The sequence below is a fragment of the Aulostomus chinensis genome, chromosome 9 (genome assembly GCF_037954235.1).
Source record: "Aulostomus chinensis isolate RoL2024-O1b breed Wild chromosome 9, RoL_Achi_v1.0, whole genome shotgun sequence".
Classification (NCBI taxonomy): Eukaryota; Metazoa; Chordata; class Actinopteri; order Syngnathiformes; family Aulostomidae; genus Aulostomus; species Aulostomus chinensis.
This window is the reverse complement of record NC_141328.1, coordinates 4,486,217-4,513,368: the sequence shown is the minus strand read 5'-3', so window position 1 is coordinate 4,513,368 and position 27,152 is coordinate 4,486,217. Positions and strand designations below refer to the sequence as shown.

General features: G+C 43.3%; 2 protein-coding genes across 9 annotated transcripts in view; both read right to left on the bottom strand.

Moving 5' to 3' along the window:
* hspg2 (heparan sulfate proteoglycan 2) overlaps positions 1-17,682 on the bottom strand; it is a 106,533-nt gene extending 88,851 nt beyond the window's left edge. For 7 of the 8 annotated variants that reach the window (XM_086213239.1, XM_086213241.1, XM_086213242.1 and 4 more), the window contains exon 1: positions 17,166-17,680. In XM_086213239.1, the coding sequence (XP_086069365.1) occupies positions 17,166-17,225 (60 nt within the window). In that variant the 5' untranslated portion in view covers positions 17,226-17,680. Of the gene's footprint in view, positions 1-17,165 lie in introns of all 8 variants that reach the window. The other variant, XM_086213247.1, reaches the window with a different exon arrangement.
* Positions 17,683-19,754: 2,072 nt separating this feature from the next.
* pink1 (PTEN induced kinase 1) lies at positions 19,755-26,245 on the bottom strand. Its single transcript, XM_086213238.1, has 8 exons — positions 25,773-26,245; positions 24,659-24,931; positions 24,461-24,564; positions 23,602-23,784; positions 23,119-23,282; positions 22,908-23,035; positions 22,560-22,790; positions 19,755-21,928 (listed from the first exon to the last, which is right to left on the bottom strand). Exons 1-8 carry the CDS (start codon positions 26,127-26,129, stop codon positions 21,644-21,646), a joined length of 1,725 nt encoding a protein of 574 aa, XP_086069364.1. The 5' UTR covers positions 26,130-26,245; the 3' UTR covers positions 19,755-21,643.
* Between the last annotated feature and the right edge of the window lie 907 nt (positions 26,246-27,152).

The following is a 27,152-nucleotide window of genomic DNA, read 5'->3' as shown; positions in this document are numbered from 1 at the left end:
CAAGGTCAACAAAAGCTCGGCAACAGCCTCTTGAGACGTCTTGGACTTTTTCTGTATCATTTACAGTTTTAAGACACATTGAAACATTCAAATATGCCAACAGTCAGACATTTTACTGCTTTCTTAGAATTATTTTTTTTCTTTTTAACAAAGAGCAATGTCAGCCTGATGGAATGAGTATCCTGACTCCTTAAATGGTTTTCACACTTCATCATTACTTCACCTGTTGAAGTGTTTCAATATGAGTCATGTCTCAAAGCTATAAACTTCTACATTTGGTTACTGATTCGCCACAGTAACTAGTATGCTGTGTTAACTCACTTGAGTCTCTGTCTAGACGTTTGCCTGCAGGTCAGTCCTCTCTGTACCAGACCTGCTGGAAAGGAGGCTGTGATGTGGTTTCGGCTGTCTGATTCACTGATTGAAAAAAATGCAACAACAAAGTAATACAAGGTTTTTTTAATCAACATGAGGGGATTTATGAAGTAACAACTTGGTTCTAAATCCTCTTAAGGCAGAAGGCAGCTAATGCACAATGTCAACTGGTTAAGCTTTTTTTTTTGTTTGTTTACGCTTGTAATCTGCAAACAAACCTGTAAATCTGAGCACTCAGGGCGATAAACAAGCACCTCCCCTGTGCCCGGGAGCTATCCCATGTCACCCAGTGACGTCGGGGGTAGGAATTCCCCCAGACGGGACCACGCCTGCTGGATCTATGTGAGCCAGATAAAATCCTGAAGCTAAATTAAACACTTCCTTTACTTCACTTACCCTTCCTCCATAAGATAGTCCCCAAAAATAAACGGCCTGCAGGACGCAGCAGAACAATGGCTAAACACAAAGACAGCATCCACTACGGTGTAAACACACCTCATAAAAATGAACAACTGTCTACAGTATGTTAGCAAAACACAGGTCTATTACTTTATGTGCTACGGATTGTTACTTTAAGTGTAAGTGCAAGTGTACTCAATTATAAACCAAGCAATAATTCCCGCTTTATATCAGTTATTCAGGCTTTCTAGACAACTGGACATAGTTTTTACACCCACTATCTCAACTTTGCAGACACACCCTCAGTTTAAGTTTGCAGTGATAAATGAATGTTTTATTATGTATGAGGCTGGAGAAAATCTATGCAAGGTGTTGGGTTGTATTGTGGTGAACTCCACCAGTGACACACATCAGGCCCCCTCGAATTAGTGGCAAGCTTTGAGGGGACGAAGGATACGAGGACGTTAACAGGCCTGTTAGCCAAAGGAGGAACCGTGGTCATGCATGTGGGTCTGTTTGGTGGCAGGATAGTTCAAAAACTACTGGACAGATTTTGATGAAATTTGGTGGAAAGATAGGTAATATTACCAGGAACTAGGGAGTAAAACATGTGCTGATGATCTGAATTAAGGATAATATCGGCACATCATCTGCAAATATTGTTCATTTTTTAAATAAATCGGTATCCGTCAGACTGGCGGTTTTCATTTCAGGACAACAAATCAAGTTTCTTCATTTCTGTTGTTGTTTGTTGTTAATTATGAAGCAATTATGAGCAAAGGGCTTATCCAAATGTTTAAGAAACAAAGAAAAATGTTACTCGATGAGATCAAACTTCATGTTTCTGTGTCTTTTTCAGTCCAAACAAAATTTGAGTATCATATAAAATTGTTTTTATACAGAAAACAGCATCTGCAAATGTCGTCCCTCGGCCAAATCATTTGTAAAATATCATCGTATCAGATATCTGCAGAGTCTCTAATCTGAATTCAGTGGTAGGAACCTTAAGACTGTTGCAGTTTTCTAGATGAAAATTCCATCCATCCATCCATCCATCCATTTTCTTCCACTTATCTTGTAAAGGGGGGTGGAGCCTATCCCAGCAGCCTTCAGGCGAGTGGCGGGGTTCACCCTGGAAGGGTCACCAGTCCATGGCAGGGCCAACACATATAGACAGACAACCACTGGCTCTCCCAGCCACACCTACGGTCAATTTAGAGTCTGGATTAACCTGGTCCCCTCTTGATGTCTTTGGACTGTGGAGGAAGCTGGAGTACCAGAGAGAACCCACACAGGAACAGGGAGAACATGCAGACTCACACAGAGAGATCCTGTGCCTGAGCCGGGGATCGAACCCTGAACCTTCTTGCTGTGAGGTGACAGTGCTGACCACTGCACCACCGTGCTGCCCTAGATGAAAATTCTAAAATGAAAATTTAATCAGATTCACTGAGTCCATATGAAATGGTTGAAAGAAGTCTGGTGAGCAGTGATTCAGAGGACCTATTTTCAAGATAACGGTAGATATCGAAAATTTGAAAAAAGCAAATTTTAAAGACGGGAATGTATTTTATTAGAGAGATAAGAATTAAGATACTGGAGATGGTATGGATTGAGTTCCTGATTGGTGGTCTACATACAGTGGTTAGATAAATACTCTGTATCCACATAGCCTCCTTGGCTTGTGCTTTCTGCCTTTGTGCTTCCCTGGTGACTGCAGTTAATAAAGTGGCCTTGGGGACATAACCAAGCCTCTGGTGCTGTCTGTTGATGAATTTTGTAGTACCAAAGTCTATTTTTGACCTGACATTGTTTACATATTTCTATAATCAGGCTGTTGAGTAGGTAATTTATCGCTATCAATTAAATAAACAACTAAAATATGTTCCAAATAACAAGTGAAGTGACTGAAATATAAAAGAAAACACCTCATTATGGCTTTTACGGCTGCGCTTGAGCTAACGAGCAATTCTCTCACCATTTGGTAGCTAATTGGAACCATTTATTGAGGCTAATCATTGCAGACATTTACCTAGCAAGCGCATGATTTTAACGAGCCAGGTCCTGCGCTTTGTAAAACGCCCCCATTACAGTTAGACAGGAGCCCAACATAAAAGACAAACTTTTAAAAAATAAAGAAAGAGGAGAAGGTGGGGGGATGGAAAGGGGCCTTTACACTTAATCACAGTGGGTTTCAACATCTTGACGTGTGTGTGTGTGTATATATATATATATATATATATATATTATATATATATATATATATATTTATATATATGATGCTTTACTGAACTCTCTCTTAAAGCATTCCCCACCTTAGATGGAGTTTGAAGGGATAATCATGGATCACTCCAAAGTATAAAAAATTACCTCTAAGGCACCAAACACTGGAGTCCACATGGTCCGCATTCCTTTACCAGCCCAGCGTTGTTGACTATACACTCTTTCAAATGGGTTACACGTATAATCAGGACCATGTGGGGTCTACTTAACCTTCAACTTGAAAAGAACTGTTTTGATTCTCTTTCCATTGAGAGTGAACAATTTTAAACAAACGCTGCAGGAGGTACAGGACTTCACTGGATATTTTACTTTAATAGACTCTACATTCAGGTCATACACACACTGAGGAGGATGTGGTAGCAGCTACACAACAAACCCGAGGGCCGACATCTGACAACCGTGAACAGAGTCTGGGAGTATCTTCCTCACAGCAGTTGACAGATGAATTTTACCTGTCCCCATAACTCAACAGTGGGCTTTAATTTGAAGGTGCGCTCGCACCTACGGAGACATCTGTTTGCCAGGGGTTTTATGCAATAATACAAGAAAAGCAGCAGGGCTGACCTGCCCATTCATTGCAAGCAGATGTGAGGGATCCATTTCCTACTATAGTAAGAGGTAATTATAGGCACGGGGCCCGATGTGTCCGTGTGAAAATACAATGGTGGTTAATCAGTAGAGAGAAAAGACAGTGACACTAACTGCAGCGTGACTGAGCCAATGGACAAGTCAGCACAAGTCACTTCATGACCTTTCAAGTAAAAACCAGCAGAAAGGATCATTTCAGACTCAGCTTTCACCATCACCTTACGTCACTCCTTCATCTTGCAATACAGAGAGCAATATTATAGTACTTCTGCATAAATAAAAACACTGTAATAAAATACAGTAGCATTCCTTGAGCAGTATTTCTAGGTGACCCTTGAGGTATTAATGTCAGGAAGCACTCTTTTCTTGGTTTATTGCCAACTATTCCTGCCCAAGAGGCAGCATGAAGGTAGCAAAGATGCAATGAAAGTCGGGCGGTTGCAATGAATATTATCCCTTTGAATAAAATAAATGTTTCTATAATAATAACAATATATTTTATGCGGAGTACTTTTTCCCCTCTGAAGGTGTTCTTTAATATCTTTTAGAAACAGAGCAGAACAGATGGTGATTGCAAACCCACCACTGAGTAGAAATCTGTTGACTCATGCAACACATTCTGAAGTGGCAATAAAATTTAATTTGTTAACTTCTATATACCTATTTTACCTCCAGTTCCTTATTGCATGAGTGCTGAGCAAATGCAACTGGATTTTTTTTCTTTTTGGAAACATATTTACAGACACCTTTGACTTGCTCTGTGGTGGCGTGCTGAACCGACAAGCTCCATCTCTGGGCTACAGCAAAAGCCTTGACTGCCCTCGGAGGCACAGCACACGGGGCTGATTAGACCCTAATCTCTGCCTGTCTGGCCAGGCCTAAAAAAAATAGGCATGAACTAACAGCTCTACTCCCGTTCTTCTATTGTCTCCCCTAAATCTTGTTTGCCATTATTCCTGCACCAGGAAAGCTCTGGTGAAATAACAGACTAAAGTTAACCATGTGCCCACAGGCAAGATTGATGTTTGTGCCAGAGAATCTGACTGCAGTCTGGTGTTTCTGCCAAAATGTAGCCCCAGGGCGCCCCCATCTCCACCCCTTGTACCCATGACAGGGTCATAGCAGAGCCTCAGCAGGTGGAGCCCGGTGGGGAGGACGGGGCCTCTTCGTCCTGGCGCAGCTGACGGAGCCTCCTCTCTGTGCTCGCAGGCCGCATAAATCAACCAGGGCCTCAGTTCAAGGGAAGAACCATTTAATTACCCCTTTTAAAGCAATAATTGCCTGACTTGGCTGGAGGTGCTGCCTGCATAAGGATGAACAGGAAAGTGAGGACTTGGCCGTCTGTGATGATTATGGAAAGAAGACCAAGGGCATGCAAGATCTGTAATTTAGATCAGGAAATCAAATAAGTTTACCTCCCATGAGCATGGCTTTGATTAAAATGAAACAAGAAAATATAAAATATATTGACTTGTGGTTGTCAGATCTATCAAAAAAAAAAAAATCACAGCAGCTGCATCAAAGCTCAGCAGCTGCTGTTCCTATAACTTGATCCTCAGAGATGTGGTGCCGGGATATTAGCGGTCATCAGCTACTGACTGTAAAACGCTCTCCAACCGGTTGACTCATACTTCCACAGATGTTAATAATGCTGAGTCAGCTTTGTGAAACATACACTAATGAACTTTGGGTTGGTTTCAAAACAGTGTTTTCCAAACGCTTTCATTAACATTCGCTGTTTTGTGGTTTACTGATGGGTGCAACATGTTAATACATTTTCCAGAGGCCCTGTCATGCATTTGAATTTTTTTATTTTAACATTTGATTCAAAAGTCGTTAATGTAGATGTTAATCCAAGCCACACAACCGACACGTCTGATTTATGTCCATCAGACCACCTCCCAGCCATGGCGCATGCAGCACATTGGGAACAAATGAAGTTAACGTTTGTGTCAACCTGTACGAAGCTGTTCCTTGCAGAACTGACAACATTACTTAAGTCTGACCTGATGCAATTTGTGGAAGGCCCTACATCAGGTACTGATATTTCCAACATCAGCCTGATATTAACTCAAACAGCTGGATTAGATATCCATGAAAATCCTGCAGCGTTCCTGATACCTGACCCCCCCCCCCCCCGCCCCCCAGGAAACACACCTCATCTAACCAGAGCTCTTCCCCCCCCCCCCCGTTATTTCAGAAAATGTAGCAATGTTCGATGACTCCAAATAATCTGCTTGATTTCCGTCATCTTTGTTTGAAGCGCCACCGCCAAGTAGCATTTCAGCTGTGTTATTACAGCACGCCACACCAGTGCAGAAGTATGACTGCCCATAATGTAGTATGACACTTGGTTCAGCTGCACGATAGAGTGGCTGGATTTGGAGTTCTGATCAGTAAGAAGCTGTACTACCATTCTAGTTTGATTCACTGCTAACTTCAGTTCACTAAATTCTTCCAATGACTGGTGGAGGCTAAATGGGCCACAAAAAACACAGCGGTGCAACCTCAACAAAAATGATGTGGATGTCTGCACCCCTCCATCTGTTGGTGTTTCTAGTAAACTCGCTTTCAGACGAAGGTAAACAAGACTTTAAGCGGAATATTTGGAGGACTCCTCATTCCACAGAATCAAAAGAGGGTTTGGGTGGAGAGAAAATTATACAGCTACTTTAGTCTGAAACCACGTAAATTCCCCTTGCATTACCCACTGTGTTACAAGGCCAACCTTCAGCTTCAATAGGCTTGCCAGGTACAGAGCAGACTAGCATGCATGTCAAACCTCTGGGCACATGATGGATGCTAAGCTACTTTAGCCTGAATGGTGTTTGAGGGGTCTTTGTTTTTCATGGGATTTAGCTTGAAGTGAAACCTATTTGAAAGTGATCGGGAGGCTCAGTGGTGGTCGTTTCCTGGTGAAAGGCTTCAGCACCAACTGGATCTGCATTCCCATCTTATCCATGCCTTGCTTTTCAGTCCTGTAAGTTCTCATAGAGAAGTGGCTGTGTTACATACTGCTGTCGCCCCCTCTCCTTCACAGCCTGTTCACAAACCTATCGCGCATCTCTGTAGCGATGACCGCCATGAAGACCATATCACTCGTAGTCATGTCAGTTATACAACGCATGCGTCAGTGAAGTAGCAGGTGAAACTCAGCAAGTGCAACTGGCTGCGCACTGAAACCCCTCCCTGCATATCCCTCAACATATATAATCATGTATTTTGTGGCTTGTGATCTCTTTGGTATACTTTACATTTTCCATCCATCTTTTTGTGGTTGATGCAGTTTATAGAACAACAACTACGTTTTCTCTGCTACGGCTTGCCTTTGCTAATTTTGCCACGATGGCTGATGCTTTCCAACCCCCCCAAGACTCAATGACAGACACCCAGTAATAAAGAGTTTGGAAAGTAATATCTTTGCATTTCCAGATGCAAAAAACCCCAGTGTGAGAAAAGCTAAAACAAGAGTATAAATCTGAGTATTGGACCGTGTGTTTATCTGCTCTGGGATTAGCTGCAGTGTTAGCATGTGCTAGCTTGCGAATGGACAAGGCCTCGCAGCATGCATTCATTGTGCAATCACAATGTTACACTCTTCTTAAAATCATTAAGTCTTCAGCAAACTGAGGCTGTATAACAGGACCGTCAACAGCAACTGACGGAGGCGGGGCTTAGCAAACAATCAAGGAGCAATAATAGCAACAGGTCATTCAGTCAGTATGGTTTCGTGGACTATTATGCTACATACAATTGTATTATTACACTTAACTGTAAGGAATTTGCATGTATTATGAATAAGATAAGATTTGCATTTGCGGGAGTTTTTCCTGCTTCATTTACTATTGAGATTCCACGTCATTAACAATCTGTCATTAAAAATGTGTGCATGAATCGAACGCCTTTCCATTCCGACACAACTGGGCTGACGGCAGTGAACACGCACCTTCAAAAAGTAACAAGCCTGAATGGAAAATGTTTCCTAACCTAGCTGTAATACACTGCGATGGAAATTCAAACTTAACAATTGAGTCGAGAGAGGAAAACTAAAAACAACACGGACTTGTACTTTGGCATAATTAAGTCCAGGGGAATTCATTAATCCTGATTTACAGCATGTTAAACTTGCAATGTGTTAAGAACCTACGAAAACCTCCGTAGAGCAGCTTTGCAACACTCTGTGACCAGCTGACAGATCCTCTAAATGAAGCAGATCTGCGCAGGAAATAAAAAGGTGAGATTAATATCTCTGTGTCTTCACAGTGCGAGCTGTTTTAAAAAGGCCTGTTGAGATATGAATGCTAACTAAACATTATGAGCACTGTCAGGTACAAACACACTTCAGACAGAAAATAGATTTACGCAGGAAACTGGGTGGCATGGGGGTTAGAAAAACACCAAATAGACTGGTTTATTTCCCTCAGCATCTATAGAGCAGGACATTTGAAGTGCACACAGGAAAGCCTGAATAAACTTTGCTTCAGGGGAAGTGGGGTTCTCTTGTCCTCCAGATAATTCCAGGTTTCATTTCCCCGACAGGATGGTGACTCAGCAAGGGACAAAAGTTTTAGACCATCACAAGCCACTGCACCTAGACAATGGCCTGTCAGCAACCTCCGAAGCACAACCCAATTTGCTTTCAACTCTTAAGATATCTCATCACAGAGCAAGTCACTTGTCCAAATTGCCTTCCTTGTTACTGGGGCTATGAGCGTTCCACTGGTGGTCAGATGGATAAAAACGAGTAAATAGAATGAGAGGAGAGAAGGGTTCGAAAACGTCAGACGGAGAAAATTCCAACAAGAAGTGTGTGTGTGTGTGTGTGTGTGTGTGTGTGTGTGCGCGCGTTTATAACAAAGAGAAAAAGTTGTTATGTCTCATGGGGCGGCAGCTGACTTGAACACAGACCAGCTCTCTTCCCGTCTCTCCTGGGGGCCTCAGCAGCCTCAGCGAGGGGCAAAGCAAAGGCTTGGAGAACTGATCTCTTCCACAAACCACAAACAATACAACATATTTTATAAGTGGTTTCAAAGGCTGACATTTTCTTCTTGTTGCTGTGCAGTATACTACGCCTCTAACTTTGGATCAATAGCATCCACTGTGATGGATGACACGTTGGCACTCCAACCCCCACCCCCCAGAAGAAAAATGAAGCAAAACCTTTCCCCCCACCAAAAAAGGAATGCAGGCAGTGCCATCTTTCACTGGTGATGTAATTTGAAACAAGTGCTCTTAATGTTGGCCGACATTCTCAACATAACTACCTTCACTCAGAGCAGCTGTCAATCTCACATCTTTTTATAAATGACAAATGAAACAATAACAACCAAACTCAACAGAAAAATGAAGTCTGCTAACCCGATGTATCTGATAGTTTATCTCACCGAGGAGTCGTCCATAGAAATTGTTTAGAAAAGAGGTGGATGCCTTCAAGCCATGTGATTGGATGAACCATCTGCCTATCAACCCATCAGACCATCAAACTGATACACAAACTGAGACCCGCTGGAAGAAGAGTGACAACAGATTTTGCCGTTTCTATCTGTCGAAGATTTTCCTCTTCTATCAAAGAAGCTCTGGTATGGGTGATGCTGTGGGAGTATCTACACAAAACCTCTTCAAGAATCGCCACCGTTGTTCGGAAAGAGCAACTGGGTTGTTGTCTCATCTAAACCACGCCCCCAACTCTTCAAAGGACACTGACTGGTCAAAACACTGGTGGTTCTGAAATAAAGGCATTCAGGCAATCTGATGATGTCTCATTCTCATGAAAGAGGCTGATCTGCAAAGGTAAACTAACCTGTAATGATAGAAAGCTTCGCTGGAGTCCAATCCATTTATCTATGCTGTGAATCCAGTCTGCAAAACACTTCTTTTACTCATCGTCATCAGAGAGAGATGCAGAACGAAGCACCATCGGCTCCAGCTCATCGGCTTTCATGCAAAACCTTTCATTTGAGAAATTATTACCTTATAAAGAGATGCTTACAAGCAAAGTACATGATTACTAACAGGCCCAATTTAATAAACATGAGCTGAAAGGGAAACCAGAGTTCCCGCTGCGAACATTAAGGATTTAAACAGAAGCCTAAGTGAATTTGCATCTTGCCGAGGCTCGTATGCTACAATAAAGTCCTGCGACGATGGAGGTATTTCAGCTTCACAAGCACAGACTTGCTGTACAGTGAGAGGAAGTGGAGGCAGGGAGCTACTAGTCTCTGCTGTGGGAGTGAGAAATCATCAGCTGATAAGGCGCTAGGGTGGGATTTCTTTATAAACAACTCACGGAATGTCAGGGTCAACTCCAGTTAAAAGACATAATAGAGGGAAAAGAGAGACAGTCATAAAGCCTGAGTACCCTTGAAAAAAATCACTTCTTGTCGCAACACATAAGAACGACTTGGCGAAAAGGGGAGGCGACCCCCATCAGTGTAGCTGTGTAAGTTGGGAGGGACCACCCAAGACAATGGCAGCTTACTTGAGCAAAACACTGAATAGCCAAGTGACTTCGCATCAATGCCACTAGCTAAGACAATGACAGATTCAATAGAGGACGGAGCACCTCCAAAGGGAACAAGCAATTCAGTTAACTTAGCATTTCAATGAATCCCTAATAAGAGCGAGCCTGGGAAGAAGCCTGTTAATACAACGTCAAAAGACTGAAGAGGTTAAGAAGGGGAAATCGGTCAGTTCTTAAAGCCCATTACTGTCTTTCGTTCTTGTGATTCTGAAAGACTGGAGTCAATGTGCGTTCCCACAGGAACCTAAGAGACTGTCAAAATTCACACCGGCCAAGAACTAAATCCTCTTGACTTACACTCCTTTCCCACTCCACACCTGTGCACACACTGTTTCTTCTTAAACCCGAGTAAACCCACAAATAAAAGATGATTGATCTGGTTCCCACTGTGACAACATGAGGATTTGTCTTTGGGCTTTTTTGTCCCTGGAACATCAAATTTGATGATTCAAACACAGTCACTGTGATCGGTGTTGTCAAAAATGCACCGGGGGAAGCATCTTGACCTTTTATACAATCTTTGGTAGCTGCAGTAAAATCAGCTTGGAGGACAGCGGCAGAGTTTCTGTTGTATTTTTTTAGTTGGGGTCTGCTTTTCGAAGGTAAGACCGGTTGAACCATGTTAGCGTTGCCGCTTGAACACAGACGGGTTCAATTTGTGTCCGGGATGAGAAAAGTCACACAAGTTCCTGACACAAGGGGAAAAGATAAGTCTTCGTTCTTTCATGCATATTGTTGATGGCGAAGCTCTGACTGCGCATCAGATGTGTGTTTGAGATCAAAAGCGCCGGGAAGAGGCCACATTGTGCAACATCAATGCCGAGGATCATTTGATCTGGGATTGAACACCGATTAAAGCTGTTCCCACTGCAGAACAATCCTGTGCGCATGTGGGTGCTAGCAAGCCAGTGCTGGGGCTTTAGATGACATTGGCAGGTATGAGGTTACAAGGTTGCGTTCTCTTATGCTGGTTTCACAGGGATTTCAAGCACTGTGACAAAGAAACGAGTCCTCTCATTTGTTTGAGTGGGAATAGTGTGCGACAGCTGCGTGGGTCTGGCCTACAGTGGCGCCATGGCCATCTGTCCCAGAAAAGTTGAACCACTGTCAACTTTTGGGAAACCACGACCTGATGTAACACTGTGGCATCCTGTCATAAAAGTTAGACATCAGACAAGAAAATGGCCAAGGGGAGAAGCCCTTGATTAGATTATGTTCAATTTTGGCTTTCTGCTGTTTCTGAAGAACAGTAAGAGAGATTGATCCCCTCAGTGACATCTTTTCCTTTTCCTTTTCCACACCGCTGGTTCACTTTTCCTGCGATTCAACTCGGCCCCGAGGGGGTAAAAAGATGGAAAGCTGATGTGCAATCACTATTCTATGGAGGAAAGGGTACTGATCGAGGTAAGAATCCTCTTCTTCTTTTAGGAGCATATTACCAGGCCACCACCTTCTGGATGTGGAGGGAAATGTAGTGACACGCAATTTGGTGCCAAACCAGCCAAAGAGACGACTTCCCAGTTCCGATTGGTCGTCGCCCGTCACCGTCGTAGTTCTTTACAGTCGATTTATAGAAAACGAATGACTTCTGGCCACTTCGGCTGGTCTTTGTGTGAAGGCAGTTTTACACCTACCTTGTTTGTTCTGAACCATAACAGCAGGTGTGAAATGTACCTCATTCCAAAGAACCAAAACTTAGTCGGACCACGTTCCTACAAAATAGAATCTCAGTCCAAAGAGTGTGATCACTGGCACTGAAGTACATTAAATTAAGACACTCTTATAGAAGAAAACAAACTAACTCCAGAGGACAAAAGGAAAAACTCTCACAAACCGAAACAAACAACCATTTCCAAGAATATCGTCATTTTCCCAACTGACTGAACACAGCAAGAGAAAATAAGTCTAAAACTTGTAATTTCCTACCCACAAATAGTTTCTGACCATTAACTATTTTCTTTTATTGCTGCTGGTGTAGAAAGTGTTGTGTCCTCAAGTCATCCTGTGACCCGAGTATGAACTGTGTCGGGGTTTATTGCACCTGTAGCTTCATAACACAGGAATGAAGAGTGATATATACCTTCACTTATTCACCGAAAGCCAAGGGGCACTCATTTAACTGTTTGACTGCTGCTAAGACGTAGCTCGGCTTTTGGACGTGAACGAGGGCTGTGAGAATACCATTGTGAGGCTTCCTCTGAAGGAATCATTTCATTACTTGCTGCCAGCAGATCAGAGTATATGAGCAGATATGTCAAAATGCATGACGGAACTTAGTACGGATTATGGAACAATAGTCAAATAAACGGTAGCCGCTAAAATAATGAGCCTCTGCATTACACAGATGGTAAAGGCATTTCTACAGAGCATTGCTGAAGAAAAATGACATTTATTGTTCTATTTGACTCTCGGGTGCTTGCCATTTAATAATGAAAATTACAGATAGGTGTGGGAATCATCAGAGAGGTCTGACAGCTGAAAAGTTATTATCACTTACAGACAGCGCTACAAATTTAAGTCAAGACTTCTTCCACATAAAGTATGTTGGATTATATTTGATAATGGTGCTAAGCCTGACCAAACTTTCAGCCCTAACAATCCATACATGCTGCTGTCTGATAAGCTGAGAATTGAAACCAAAGCTACCCATGGACGTGTGCTTCACAGAGGGAAAATGTGAACGCATGAAGAGGTGTGAGTGGAAAGAGTGGGACTCTAGTTACAACAGGCGGCACTTCAGGGCATGTGCGCTCATGTCGGCACTTGCACACCGCCGCTGCTGTACCAGCTGAGGTGCAGCTGTGCTTGGAGTCTGCTCTTCTGTCTGACACGGATGCAAAGGTAGCATGACCTTGACCACAGAATGCTACACGGTGAGAAGTGGTGTGTGTTGAAAAAATAAACGACTCAAAGAAACACTTTTAGTGATGACCACTGTGGCTGGTGCATCCCTGCACATTCACTGGATGCACTACAGGACACACACACTGCATTGATTTCTAAGGTATCAGAAAAATATGATACCTTCATTAGTGACATACTGAGTCTTGCTTTGGCTGTTACTGCAGATGGAGTCTGAAGCAAAACAAAGAGGTGTTATATTCAGACATGGCGGGAGGGGGGCTGTGGTACACAAGTCTCAATGTTCGTGACATGATCTTAATTATTCGCTACAAATTTTCAGGGCAGGGTTGCAATGACATGAGACCATATCAAAGTTTCATTTTATTCTAGATTATGAGATTATGCAATGAAATCAGAGGGAACGAACACAGAAGGTGACGAAACGCTACAATCAGAATTTGTTGACACATCAAATAACGACAGTATTTCCTGGAACTTAATGGCTCCTTCTGCAATTGGTTGTGAATGTTAAGACAAAACACCACCCCTGCCCACAAACACCATGAACACATCTGTCACCTGCCCGGCACTGCTTTTAAACCAGAAACACAGCTACATCTCATTTTTAAGCCGTTAACACGCTGCGTGCAGCACGGTGCCGTTATGCTAACGGTCCACGCTAATTAGCCGCTGGTTGAGCTGTGCATAGCGTTGCAAGACCACAACCCAGAAAAAAGTTTAAAAAGTACATTTGCAATCTCAAAAATAGGTTGTGACACGAACAGGAAAACATGTACACAGATAAGGAGCCAGAAAACAACAGGAAGGCAAAATTCTACTGGCAGCAGGAAAGGAGCAATCGCCTTTTGTTAGCAGGTTTACTCTCTGAAATGCTTGTTGCTGTGGGAGTAACATTTTCAAAGAAGACTGAATACCCTTTGGTTTACTTTGAAGCCTTTCTGTTGGTCAAAAGTTGCACTTCTGGCCTCCCGAGGACCCGCATCGTACTTTTGATGGAACAAATGTATCTCTGAGGGAACACTCTTCCAAAGTGTTCCTATGAGGACAGAACAGCTCTTGTCTCCATTTTTGAATGGAGGCCATTCTCAAGCTGTTCTAGTTATTGCTCCGCCCCCTCTGCTGATCTGAGAGGGGCTGTAGACTGTCATAAACTTTGTCTGGCACATCCGCAGTTGCCAGTCGCTGCTTTTCACCTGATGGGGAACACTTTTGCACAGGTGTGAAAGTACGTGGGAGGATTGTGACATTCCCATCTATATCAGCTAAACCTCTAAAGGCGCCCTTGCCCACCACAGGGGGCGCTATGGCAGTTACCAAGACACACCCCCTAATAAAGTTTGCCACCCACAGACATGGCTGATGGAGTCCATAGTGCGTACCCTCCTCCATCAGATTCTCTTAAGAAGGAGAAACTTTTAAAACTTGGTCTCTGACGAGGTCAAAGTTCAGTATTTTGGGAATGACCCTAGAAAACACGACATTCAAACACGGTTAGATTTCCGGCAGAGAATAAATCATGAAGAGCCCCTGCTGAACTGTGAAACACAGTCAGGTTCAGAGTCCTCACCTCTCTGACCTCTACAGCGGACCAAGTCACACTTGACTGCAGAGTCAACAAATGCCAGCCGCGGCCTGCTGTCCATATGTGCCAATGTGCTCGAGGAGTGGCGGCCCACTTCAGGACAGCATTGTCCCATCGGGCAAGATGGCCTCTCTCCTGGGGCTGTAATTCAACAATGCAATGTTTACTGAACCCCGTCTCCAAGCAATTATGTGAACGGGTCTAGAGGAGGAGGGGGGGGGGGGCTTCCCTTTTGTTTAAACTGTAGAGTGGAGTTTGCACTGCTGTGCTTTGCAACACCATACAATCTTCATGACTCTGAATGGGAATCAAACACCAGGTAGCCGAGTCTGAGACAACAAAGGGACACGACCTCGCCAGCGCGGCGCAGTCTAAATAAACCATCAGATCAAATTGTCGGTGTGTAACACTTAGCTAGAGGTTAAACAGTTGGGTTACACACGGCACAGAAACAGAACAATTTACACCAATGACACACGTGCAAAATATAGTCATAGGAATTCAGGCTGCACCCCCCAACCCCTGTTCAACCCCCAATAAAGTCAAGGGACACTTGTGACAGTCTATAATGGGAGAAATCTCTGAGCCAAAACGGTGCGCACGGCGGGTCTGATGTCATTCACTAGAGAACAAAGTAAAAGAAGCACAAGCAACAAAGCAGATAATCCATCCTCCCTCTGAAAGCCCCGTATGAGCCGGAGCAGATCTGTGCGAGGTGTATTTTATTGAACGGTAAAGTTGTAAATATGATTGTCTTGGATAACCTCACTGCACACACACCGCTGGTTCACAGCAGGGTCCGGCCGCTCGTTTGGGATCGCAGGCTCTTAACCACTGAGAAGTTTTATTGACTTCGATTCCTGGTTTTTGGTTCCCCCCCCCCCTTTTTTTCCTTTTTGCATTGATGCACATGACCCTGACATTCCAGCCGGGATAAAGGAGAACCCGTAGTAACACCAGTATGTGTGTTTAATTGAATCAGGAGACGGTCTCCGCCTGCCTCAGCTCAAATTCATAATGTAAGAAACAGATGTTTGAGGTTCCGGATAATTGAATTATTGTTGGTGTTGTCGTGCTTTGTCTCCATCAGCGTGTTCCCCCCAGTGTCAGCTCACTAGTGATGGTGACAGCTCTCCGAGGGCTTGGCGTTACTTGTGGTTAAAAGGTGAAGCATCCCCGGTTTCAACTTTACGAACTCAAACAAATCCATCCCAAGGACGGGCGATAGCATGTCACCGCTCGCTGGATGTTAGATCTACCCTTAGGTCATAAAATCTTAACACTATAGCTTCTCAAACGTCCCACGTATCGATGCTCGGGTGAAGGATTTATGTCGGCTGGACACTTCGGCCACGTCCCATCTTTCATAAAGCTTGGCCTCCGATCACATCAGCACACGACAGTCGCAGATATCTCGACCGTGACAGCTCTGTTTATAGGAGGGCGTGAAGGTGAGACACCAGAGGGGACTTCCACAGGGTGGGGCGGGGGGGGGGGGGGTGGTGGTGGTGGGGGGGGTCTATTCTCAGCAGCGAAGCAATGGTCCTCTTGTACATGATTCACAACACCAATATAGTGGCCTTACTAAATCCTAATACCGCGAGTTGGACTGGAATAAATACTTAACAGCCAGCATGCAGTACACAAGAGTTTGCCCAATTAACCAATGAAGTCATTGGGTGCACAGAAAAATTAATCAATCCATTAAAATGCTATTTATCAAGGAAAAACTCTAATATTCTCTCGTTCCAACATTTTTTTTTTTAACTGCTGTATAGCCACTGCTTTTTAAATTAGGCAATTGTTCCAAATTTCCTAATGAGTTTCTCTTTACTGGTCATTTTCTTTATCTACCGACTACTTTAATATTTAGAATTAATATTAACTAGGATATGTGAATCCAGCTACTTATATTTGTTATTTTAAGCTTTTGGCAGACAAACGTCATAGCAACTGGAGGACAACACCTCAGTCACCTGGGATACACCAGAGTTTGAAATGATTCAAATCACTGAAGATGGAGGTGGAGGAGGGGGATGTCATTGGGTTTTTTATTATGAAGTATTTCTATTTTTTGCACCGATTCCTCCGTAAAGTTAAAAACAAGAAGCCTTACAACCTGTACGTGGACACAGACGACTAACATGCCTCAGTTTTTGTCTTCAGCAGACTGACAAAGTAAATCTAAAATAAGCCTCCAGCGCACAGGACAGTTAACAGGCAGCGTGCAACGCCAGCAGGCGGTCTGGGTCGGAGGCACCGGGACTATGAATAGCTTGTTCCTATGGACGAACTTAGACCAGAGGAGCTTCTAGTTTGCCATATTACTTTTAAAAGCATCTTCATGGTTCATGTTGATGTGAGTGCGTGGACTGGAATCTGTTCCAGAGACCACCTGCATGCACAAGCCTGCACCAGCACACCCCTCCTCTTACTCAACATTAATAGCTGCGTGCTCCTTCTTCTTCTTCTTACTTTTTGTGAGCTTTAAATAATGAATGTGTAACTTTTATGATGGGACTTTAGAATGGAGGACTTGGAGAGGTGACTTACAGTGACCAGCTGGCATGCGAGTGTCAGGGAGAGGATAAGTCCACAGATCGAAGTGCCCATTTTCCCACCAACCCAGCTCAGGCTGTAAGCGCTGGGGAAAAGGAAAAAGCGAGGTCCCTCACGCCTCCTGGCCACCGGACTGGACTGCTCCCTGCGGCTCGTTCAGACTTTTCTTCTCCGTGTAGGAACCCGACTGCTCCTCTGCGTCGCACGCCCGGCGGAACTTCATCAACAGGTGAGGAGGGGGGAAATAAAAGACTCCTTTCTGCGCTCGTTTTTCAGGAAAGAACCGTTGAATCTCGAGTCGGAGCGGCTCCGAACTTGCGGGCTCACTTGGTGCACTCCGACACTTGGACTTGTTGTGAGGCTAAATAGAGACTTGCAAGTCACAGGGAAGTCCTGCGCTGGCTGGGACACAGCAGAGCGCTGCCGGGAAAGTAAAAGGCGGAATGGAATTCAGGGAGTGTTGAAGAGAAGACGGCTAATCTGGGAGAGAGGGCAGACGCCACCTAGTAGACCCATGGCAGAGCTTTACATCAGGGCGTCTCAATGTGGGGTCCGAGGACCCTCGGGGGGATCCTTGGAGGGCTGCCAGCAGGTCATCAACAAAAGACAGTTGAATTTTACTCGTTTAACCCGACCTGAGAAATTATGTAAGATGTTTGTACTTAATTCAGCTAAATGAATGGCATGCATGAATGTAACAATAAGAGATGTTTCAGTTTCAATAGAGTTTCGTAAACGGGTGAATAAATGGATGGATGAAGTGGAAACCTTTATTCTACAAAGCATTCCAGACACCGATGTAAGAAAGGTCAGAAGTACAAAAAAAAAAAAAGAAAAACAGCCACAAATGAATTCTGGAAAATTCTCAGGCCTCAGTTCTCCACACAGGAACAACCGGTCCCCACCACTTACATGTTAAATCTGACCGTGTTCACTTTGGTGGGGTCTTCTTTCTTTTATCATTCAGCAAACAGGACAACCCAGGCAGGGGGTCAAGGGGCAAATGTGCAACTAACTGCATTTTTTTTTTTTTTAATGGAACCTTTTTTTTTTTTCCTCTCTTCGTTTGGTCATTTTGCAAACACATGAAATCTGAAATCCATCCAACCTACGTAGAAGAAGGTTTGTAATTTTCCCGGTGAATTTCTGCTTATTTCTTGTCATTCCCTTCTAACTTTGTAACGATTTGAGGCCTTTTTGCCCCAGAGGGGTGTTTTAATCACATGAAACCCGATTATTTCAGTCGTCTGTGTTTTCTGGCACTGACTCAGACGGCAGAATTGTGTATCACAGTTCTCCCTTTTGGAAAAAAAACCCCCCACAATATGCCATAAGAGTGAGACAATATGTAATATATCAATTTTAAGATAATTTCGTCACTCTGAACTTTTCCTCGTTTATCTGAGAAAGAACTCAAGTTTCGGAGAGAAGTGGAGATTAAAAAAAAATGCATTCAATGGAAATACTCTTGCCGTGTACTTCAAAACTGTACAACAGATTCAAAAATGAAGTGAGTAATTAGCTGGGTATCCAGATCCGTAGCGATGAGACATCATTAATTGTGTATCATAGTTTGAAGGTAAATATAATATTTCATTGCGTTGCAACACCCCACTTTTTATTGTGGCTATCGATGTCACTGACGTGCAAAAAGTTGTCCAAGTCTTTCAAATATGGAACATATTAAGTTATTGTACAAAGAAGAAGAAGGAGAAGAGCAGCCCAAATCCTTAGAGCTGGTATTTGTCTTTGGGCCAGAGACTCAGTTCAGTCCTGTCGAGGACTATTTATGCCCCCGGGACACATTTTTCAAAGTGCTTCATGTCATTCTTGAAATATTGTTTTACTAAGTTAATCAATTACAGCAAAATAGGATGAATGGAATCATCACTCATTAAGACTGAGATTTTCTCTCTTTTTTGGGCAGGAAAGGAGAACAACTGCCCTTTTTTTTTTTAAACTTTAACTCGAGTTGAACACTGTATACGTGATCACGTAGCACCCTCTGCTGGACGTAAAGACGCATTACACCTACCTTTTTTTTTCCCCAGTGACCCACGGTCAGGCCAACTCAAGTGTGACGTGACAGTAATGACAGTTAACTACGTGATTAGAGAAGTCAGGACTACATGGTTAGTGCATGTCAGGAGGCGTGTGGAGGACTGCGTGTTTGAGTCCATTCACGTGTTCACTGTGGCTATGAACATCATTCACATTTGTCCCAGCAGCTGTTACTATCAATTAGGAGCCAAACCCTAAATAGACAGGAAGAAGAGCCGCTGGCTGGAATAGATGAACAGAGGAGGCTTATCACATTAGTGGGTCGTCACTGACGTTGCTTTACAACGTCTCATATGATAGATTACAAAAACTGAGCTAGGAGAGCACTCAGGAGAATGCCAACCCCAGCCAGGCCTCCACAGCCCTCTAATTTAATTAAACCCAACATGAGACGATCTGTAGTTGTCTGGCCGGGGTCCAAGCCTACTGGATTGGTAGCTGATGTATTAGGTGACAGTTAGCAGCAAACAGATGTGGATGAAAACACGTCGGAGGTAATCTGGTCTTTTAATGACAGCAAGATCCCAGGGACACTCAGGGTTTCTTTATTTCAAAGACAAAAAAAAAATACACGATAGGCTTCTGGATTTTCTCTAATAAAAAAAAATAATGATAATAATAAAATAAAACCCTCTTCACCAAGCAAACACAATAACAGCTTCCCCGAATAAAAACTTCAAATTGGAACCTTTTCTCTGTCCCAAGAACGAACGAGGCTGGCCTGAATCAGCTGGGAGGGTTCGACTGGAGTTAACGGTTGCCATGGTGACGCTCACTGTTTTAGTTTCTACTGAGCAGGACACATCAGTCTGAAAACATTAGTTTTTTTCCTTTTGGGTGAAAAATATAACAAAAGACGCGGTTATATTTGTTTGCAGTTTCTCATAACGACGTGGTCGAACTCCAGCAGATTCTTCCGTTCGGATGCACGTGAGCTTGCGGAAACAAACGTTGTGTGGATTTGAGTTTAAAATATTAACACCAAACACAGAATCCTGCTCGTTCTTTCACCATTCACTTTGCCCTGTCGAAAAAACAAAACCAAAAAAAACGTTCAAATGTATTTTTTACGTTCTTAAAAAGTCCAGTAAATAATGTTTCTGAAGCGGAATTCGTTTGTCTTTGACATTTTTTGTTACGTTTACATGTTTTTACTACAAAATATATTATTTTTGTCTTTAAATCCGTTTAAATGTTAGATAACCTTAAAAAAAAAAAACAGGAAAACTTAGACCTTGTAAGAATTTACATTTTAGTTATCTGATAAAAAAAAACTCTCTTTTTTTTTTGTTGGTTTGTTGGTTGAACTTGTACATCAAGATATATCCAGCAGGTTGACATTTATTTCATTGATAGACTGTTTATGATTCAGGTTTTTTTCATTCAAGTCCTTGTTGAATGGCAGTAAACTGTACCTCACTATTATTTGCTGTTTTCTGTGAGATGCGTCACTCTTCTTACATTCCTATAATCTTTGGGTTGACGCTCACATCTGCATTCCAAACCCGCAGCTACAATTTTATATCGCAAACACACGTCTAATTACTGGTACTGACAAATACTCGTGAAGTCTTTTAAATTATGGATTAGACATACTAATTTTATAGCTGACCACAATATTATATTATTGTTGCTGGCAACAGACGAACCCTGGTAAATCACAGCAACCGCTCTCAGGAAGTGGTCACATGGACATAAAGTGCAAACCACAGCGACAAAACCAAAACACAATTACATTCTTACAGTCGCTGTGGAGGATCCGTGCAATCTGTCACTATCAAAGTGATTAGTGAGCAGGAACGCACTGGGGGCGCATTTACATACCTAACGTGCAATTATGTAAAACACTTGGCCCTGCACAGGAGGTCTGACAGGTTAAGTATATTGTTGTACTTTAATTTAAAGTATCTACACTGGCATCTCGCTTTATCAGTCCAAACAGTCCACACAGATTAAAACAGCTGTGTGTGTGTGTGTGTGTGTGCCTCTGTGTGTGTGTGTGTGTGTGTGTGTGCCTCTGTGTGTGTGTGTGTGTGCCTCTGTGTGTGTGGTGGGACCTCGCAAGTTTAAAGAAAAAAAAGTGCATCAGATCTTGTAAAAGAAAATACACTTATAAGTACAAGCAGTCAGTGAAATTTCGGGGTTGACTAAGTGCTGAACTCGTTTAGAAAGAAATGAATAATGTAAATAATATTATATATAAAACATCAAGATGCTGTACCAAGCTTTTCTGCAACCAACAACAGTCCCAATAGTCCCACATCCCTCTCATTACAGAAACTAGAGGCGGTTTCAATGCTGCAGGGATCCTACATCAGGAATTTGTGGGAACAAATTCTAGATCAGCAACATCAGACTACAAACAGAATACGCTGTCAGCATTGCTCTACGTTGTGTGTTGGAGACCTAAGCTAGGCGGACAGCATGTAGGCCTGCCGCTGCTCCCGCCCATAGAGGAGGAAACCCACAGAGGCACGCAGGTCTTCCAGGTCCAGATTAGCCAGGAAGCTCCGCTGAAGCTCCGCCTCCACATTTTCCCCACTGGGTCCACTACAGCCCTTCAGGAGAACAGCGGCAGACTGACACAGGAGCCATTCAGCAAGCTTCCTCATACCGGCGCTGTCCTGATTGGCCAGAGCCCTCCGTCCCCAGAGGCTGAGATGTAGCATGTTAGCTGCCACGCGGGCACTGGGCCGCTGCAGAGTAGAAATGCAGAGTATTGAGATGCCAAACATTTGCAGTAAGACGGCACGAGTCACAACTACAAAAAGATTCACCGAAAAATGATGGTTCAATCAATGGAACATGGCCCGTATCCAACAGGATGACTGTAGAAGTAACAGCACTACCAATACTCTAAGATTTATTTGTAGCTGTGGTTCAGGCTCAGAGAGCAAATCAAGCGCCGAGATTTTTAGCCGCGATATACAAAAAAACCCACACAAATACATGCTAGACTTTCACCACACATAAGGAATATCCTTTTAGATATTTAAAATCGGACTACTTGTACATTGCTTGTTTTGTGTCCTTGTACTACAGTGACTCGTAGCAGGCTCTTGAGAAACTACTTGGTGCTGTGAGCCGGTGCTAGCTTATTCAAGTGCTTTCAAAATATTTCAAGTATCAAAGCATTTCCTGTGAAAATGGCCGAAGTGTTAAATGCGTTTAATCCTGCACAGCGAAGATCAAACCTCTAAATGGTTCGAGATAAACATTTTCTAGGGTTTATGAGAGCGTTTAGGAAGAGCTATGAGTACCTGCCTTACTATCAAACAACAACTTCACCATTACTTCCTGACAGCACCTTCAGAACCAGTGTTATACCTTGCTTGGGTTCCTTCTCAGGAGAACCTGGGTCACTAACTGCACATCAGCTGGAACGCTTGAGGGCAGAGGTGGAAGCTGCTTCTCCTGGTAACGCCTGCTCTCCAATCCCACCACACGGTAGAAGGGATTATTCTGGCCAAATATCTCATAAGAAATGGCACCCACAGCCCAAGCATCCGCCTTGCTGTAGTCGATTACCACGCCTGGCCCTGGAACTGCAGTAGCCACCTTTGGACAGGAGAAAAATAAGAGCATTCAATCCAGATGTTACAAAAATAATAGGATTGTGTGTACAAATGTATACCGTTAAATAGATAAATGAAAATGCTGAGTATTTAATCATACCTCAGGAGCCATAAGGGAGGCATTCCCTCCCCTGCTGACCCACATGCTGTTGAAGGGCAGCAGTAGACTCGAGTCTCTCTGGCTCAGGCAGCAGCCAAAGTCAGAAATCACTAATCGAGGGCAACCATCTGCATGAAATCAAAATCCACGGAAATATTAACACAGAACTGGAGGAATCAAGTTGATGTCATTACCATTTGTGTTTTCTGACCTGAGTCAAACTCCAGCAGCACGTTGTCTGATTTGAGATCCCTGTGAGCGACACCCTGTCTGCATAGATGGTCAACCCCCTCCAGCAGCTGCAGCACCATCAGAGTCCCCAGCCTGCGACCAGGCGTGGACTCTTCCAGGTACTGCCTCAGTGTGTAGGGATAACTAGTGCACAGAAAAAAGGCTGCTAATGCTACTAAATGGATTCTTAAAACTCAACTGTTAAAGTTAACTCGTGGAGCCTCACATGTTGATGTAAATATGAAACTAAAGGTGTCAAATTTTACAGAACATCTGCATTACAAAGGTCTGTAAAAAAAAAAAAAAAAAGGAAATGCACTTAAACCTAGAATATCAAACATTATTAGCGAGTAATCAAAACAGCTTCATTTATTTGGAGGAAAAGTCCACAGGGCACATTTCAACTGAAGCAGTTGGGTCCTTTTCTTTTCTTTTCTTTTTTTTTAAAGATAGCAGGTCTTACTTCTTCATGACCAGGAAAAGAGTGCGGTTATTCCCCAGCCCACGGGGGTTCAGCCTAGCAGGCAGCAAATCTGGATACTCCTCCTGGGCTCCTGGTAGCAACGGGACATCAGCTGTGAAGGCCCGGTGCACTGTGATCACATTAGGGTGTGCCGACACTCTTTTGGGAAGGACTCCAAAATCTCTGCATGAGAAGAGATCCCAGCCATCAAGAAGGATCCATCTAGCAGCGCTTTCAGGACTGCAGGGCTCAAAATGAGCAGTAAAAACACTGAAGGCATATTGTTGCTACCAGATTTGTAAAACTGTCAAATTTGCTCGTGTTCTTCTCCTTCACAAGTTCAAGCAGGTCCACCATATTTGTCAGTTGCATAGCTAACAGTCAGTATATGGTGTTTGACTTCCAACTTGGCGGTGGCGTTACTGGGGCACGTTATTAAGTGCAATCGCTCCCCGTTGTTCATTTTGGAGGCGAACTACCGAGCAAAATAAAAAATATTATCTGTTAGCTGTGACGTCTCAGTGTTCGTGCTGGTTGTAAAGGGTGAACGATGGCGTCAAATGTTAGCCTGAGACAATTCAAATCTTTCATCACCTTGACTGTTACAACAAAGTTAAGATCTCTCAAATTAATGGGAAATCGGAAATACAAATAAAATCCATTTGCATTGGGTGTTATAATTGACATTGTCTCCCGCGTACATATTGATGTTGTGTATATTTGTGTGCTTTCATTTTCTTTTGTGACAAAAACAGGTCATGACAAACTCAATCTATTGGGGTTTGTCCAGGTGGTGTTGCCGCACGTAGCGCTCATGGGAGCAGCAGAAGCCACCTGGGCTGTGACACATGTGACTTACCCATCCAGAGTAAGCTGTTTTATTTCCTGCTTTAAAGCCAGTGGGCCTGCAGGCACCAGCTCCTGTGACATGGATTTTATTATGGCGTCGCTTGATGATCCTACCTGCAAACAGATGGCATCAAAAATATATCATTAAGAGCTGATAAGCATCTGTCATCAGAGGATCAGGCAACCACACACGCAGTAGAACACTCACTCCAAAGTTCCACATCATCTTGACAGCCAAAGGGAAGTTTTTTAGCGAGCAGCATGTCGAGGTTCGAGGCGCCTGCCCTTCTTCGTCCTCACTCAGCTGGACCAGAGAGCACTTTCTATCGCTGTCCTTCCGGGGTGCAAACCGAGCTGCGGCCTCGTACACAGCTGCATTAGAGCCTTTCCCAATCTGGTTCCCAATAATGTAATCTTCCAGTTTGTATCCAGAGCTGAAAGACTTCAGTGGGGTCTGGAACTTCTTCTTGCTAAACACAGCCTGGACCATTGGAGAAACAAACTTTCAAACTGAAACTGGACCAGCAGCATTTTTAAAAGTTCTTCAGCTTAGGCCCTTCTAACTAACGAACTAACTAACTGCTCGGTGTAAACATTTGTGCCAAACAACAAAAAGTTACTCAAGTTAAAAAAACAACATAGTGTACATAGCTTAAAAGGATACATAGCAAGCAAGGTGGCTTCTTTTGAAAATTACAATAAACAACCTAAACCACACAAACTTGATATAAATCCAACATATTACTACTAACAAGAGGAGAACACATTAGTACAGGACAAGTAGGCCTGATAGTTTGGCCTCATTAAGAGATACCACACATCTGCCTGTGGTGTAAATCCTTTAATTAAAGGAACTTTAACACAGTTAAAAAAACAACAACAACATCAATACAAGAAAAAATATGATTTTTACTTCAGTGAAAGCTCATTTATAATTAGTCACAAAACTCGATTTGGTTTTGTTAAAAATACACAAGTTATTTGATTATGAATCTAGATATTATACATAATTATTAGCAGCAAGTCATGTCAACATGTCATTGTCATTATTATTATTATTATTACTGGGAGCAGCTTTTACTGTCGCAGTTGTTCAAATAGTTATCAGATATAAGATTATAATATCCTCTAGGTGGCGGTAGTTCAACCTACATGGAGGCCGACCGCCATGACACTCCGTACAAGAACAAAACAATAACAATGTCATCAGCACTTCCAACAACATGTCACTCTGAAATGTAATGAAGGACACTTTTGAACAAATGTGAAAAGGAAAGTTTCCTCATCTGTCACTTGCGGATAAATAAAGGTGTGAACCCTACCTGGATTTCCTGACATGTCGCCGCACTCTTTCTGTCGTCTTCAAGCTGTTGTTCGATCAAACCCACACCGAGACCGAAAGCCAAAAACACGGCTCTGTTTCTCGGGGATCTGCCGCCAAAACCCCTCCTAATGCCGGCGGACTGAAGCTGAGCAGCCAGCCCCCGTAGGGTGGTGCGATAATACCGGTACCGATTCGACAGGAAAGTCTGAGGCTGAACGGTGTGGACCGACGGGCCTACACGGACACGGTCAGCTCGGAGCTTTGCTGCGACTCGGCCCCCCGATTTAAAGAGACCCAGACGGACGACCGAGCGGCCCAACTCCATCCCGCGGTTAATAGCGTGTTTCACTGACATGATTTTACCGAGAAAATGACGTTAAATTAATCCGTGTCAAGTGTCACTCTATCCTCCATTAGCCCTCGCGAGGACTGTTGTGTCTGGATCCCTGCTTCAACTGAGCATGCGCGAGAACAACACTTGACATAAACAGTAAGCAGGACATGGAGGCTATTCTAAAACATATTCCATTAAAATTACCATATAAATCAGATGAAGTACTGAGCTGTAATTAAACTATGTGTCTGCTGAAGAAAAAAGATCAAATTTGCTTTCTTTTTTCATGCAGTAGTTAAGAGTCAAATTACATATAATAAGCAGTGTGTCCTGTTTGACCAGTTCCATCATAACATCTGATGATCATGTGGCGTCACTGAGTCTTATTACATAAAAGCCAGTGGAATAAAAGTAGCATCTCCACTTCCTGGGAGTGCTCAGGAGAAACAACCTGGAGGAGAAGCTACTGGTGACCTACAGGGCCACCAAAGGGAGCATCCTAGCGTCCTGCATCACAGCGTGGAACACAGGGTGCTCAGCAGTGGAGCGCTGCAGAGGGTCATCAGCACAGCCCAGAAAATCTCTGGTTGCTCTCTGCCCAGTCTGGAGGACATTACCAGCTCTCGCTACCTCAGCAGAGCCGTCAACATCATCAAGGACTCTGTTCACCCCAGCAATCACCTGTTGGACCTGCTACCCTCGGATCGGCGCTACAGGTCACACAAAGCCAGGACAAACAGGCTCAGAGACAGATTCTTTCCTAGAGCTGTCACTGCAGCCAACAACCACAAAACAAAATGACCCGCCTCACTACATTTATATACTGATCATCGATAGTCAACAGACAAAAATCTTGTCGTTTACATTTCAAGTGCAATAATTGTTCTATCGCGTTCATCTGGATTTTCAAATATCACACCACTGTTTTTCACTTTTGATATTTCGTTGCAACTGTGTATGTACACATTCATGCATAGTTTTTCTTCTTTTTTATTATTTCTATTTATCGCTTTTTTATGTCCAGAACCTTGTCTATATATTCAA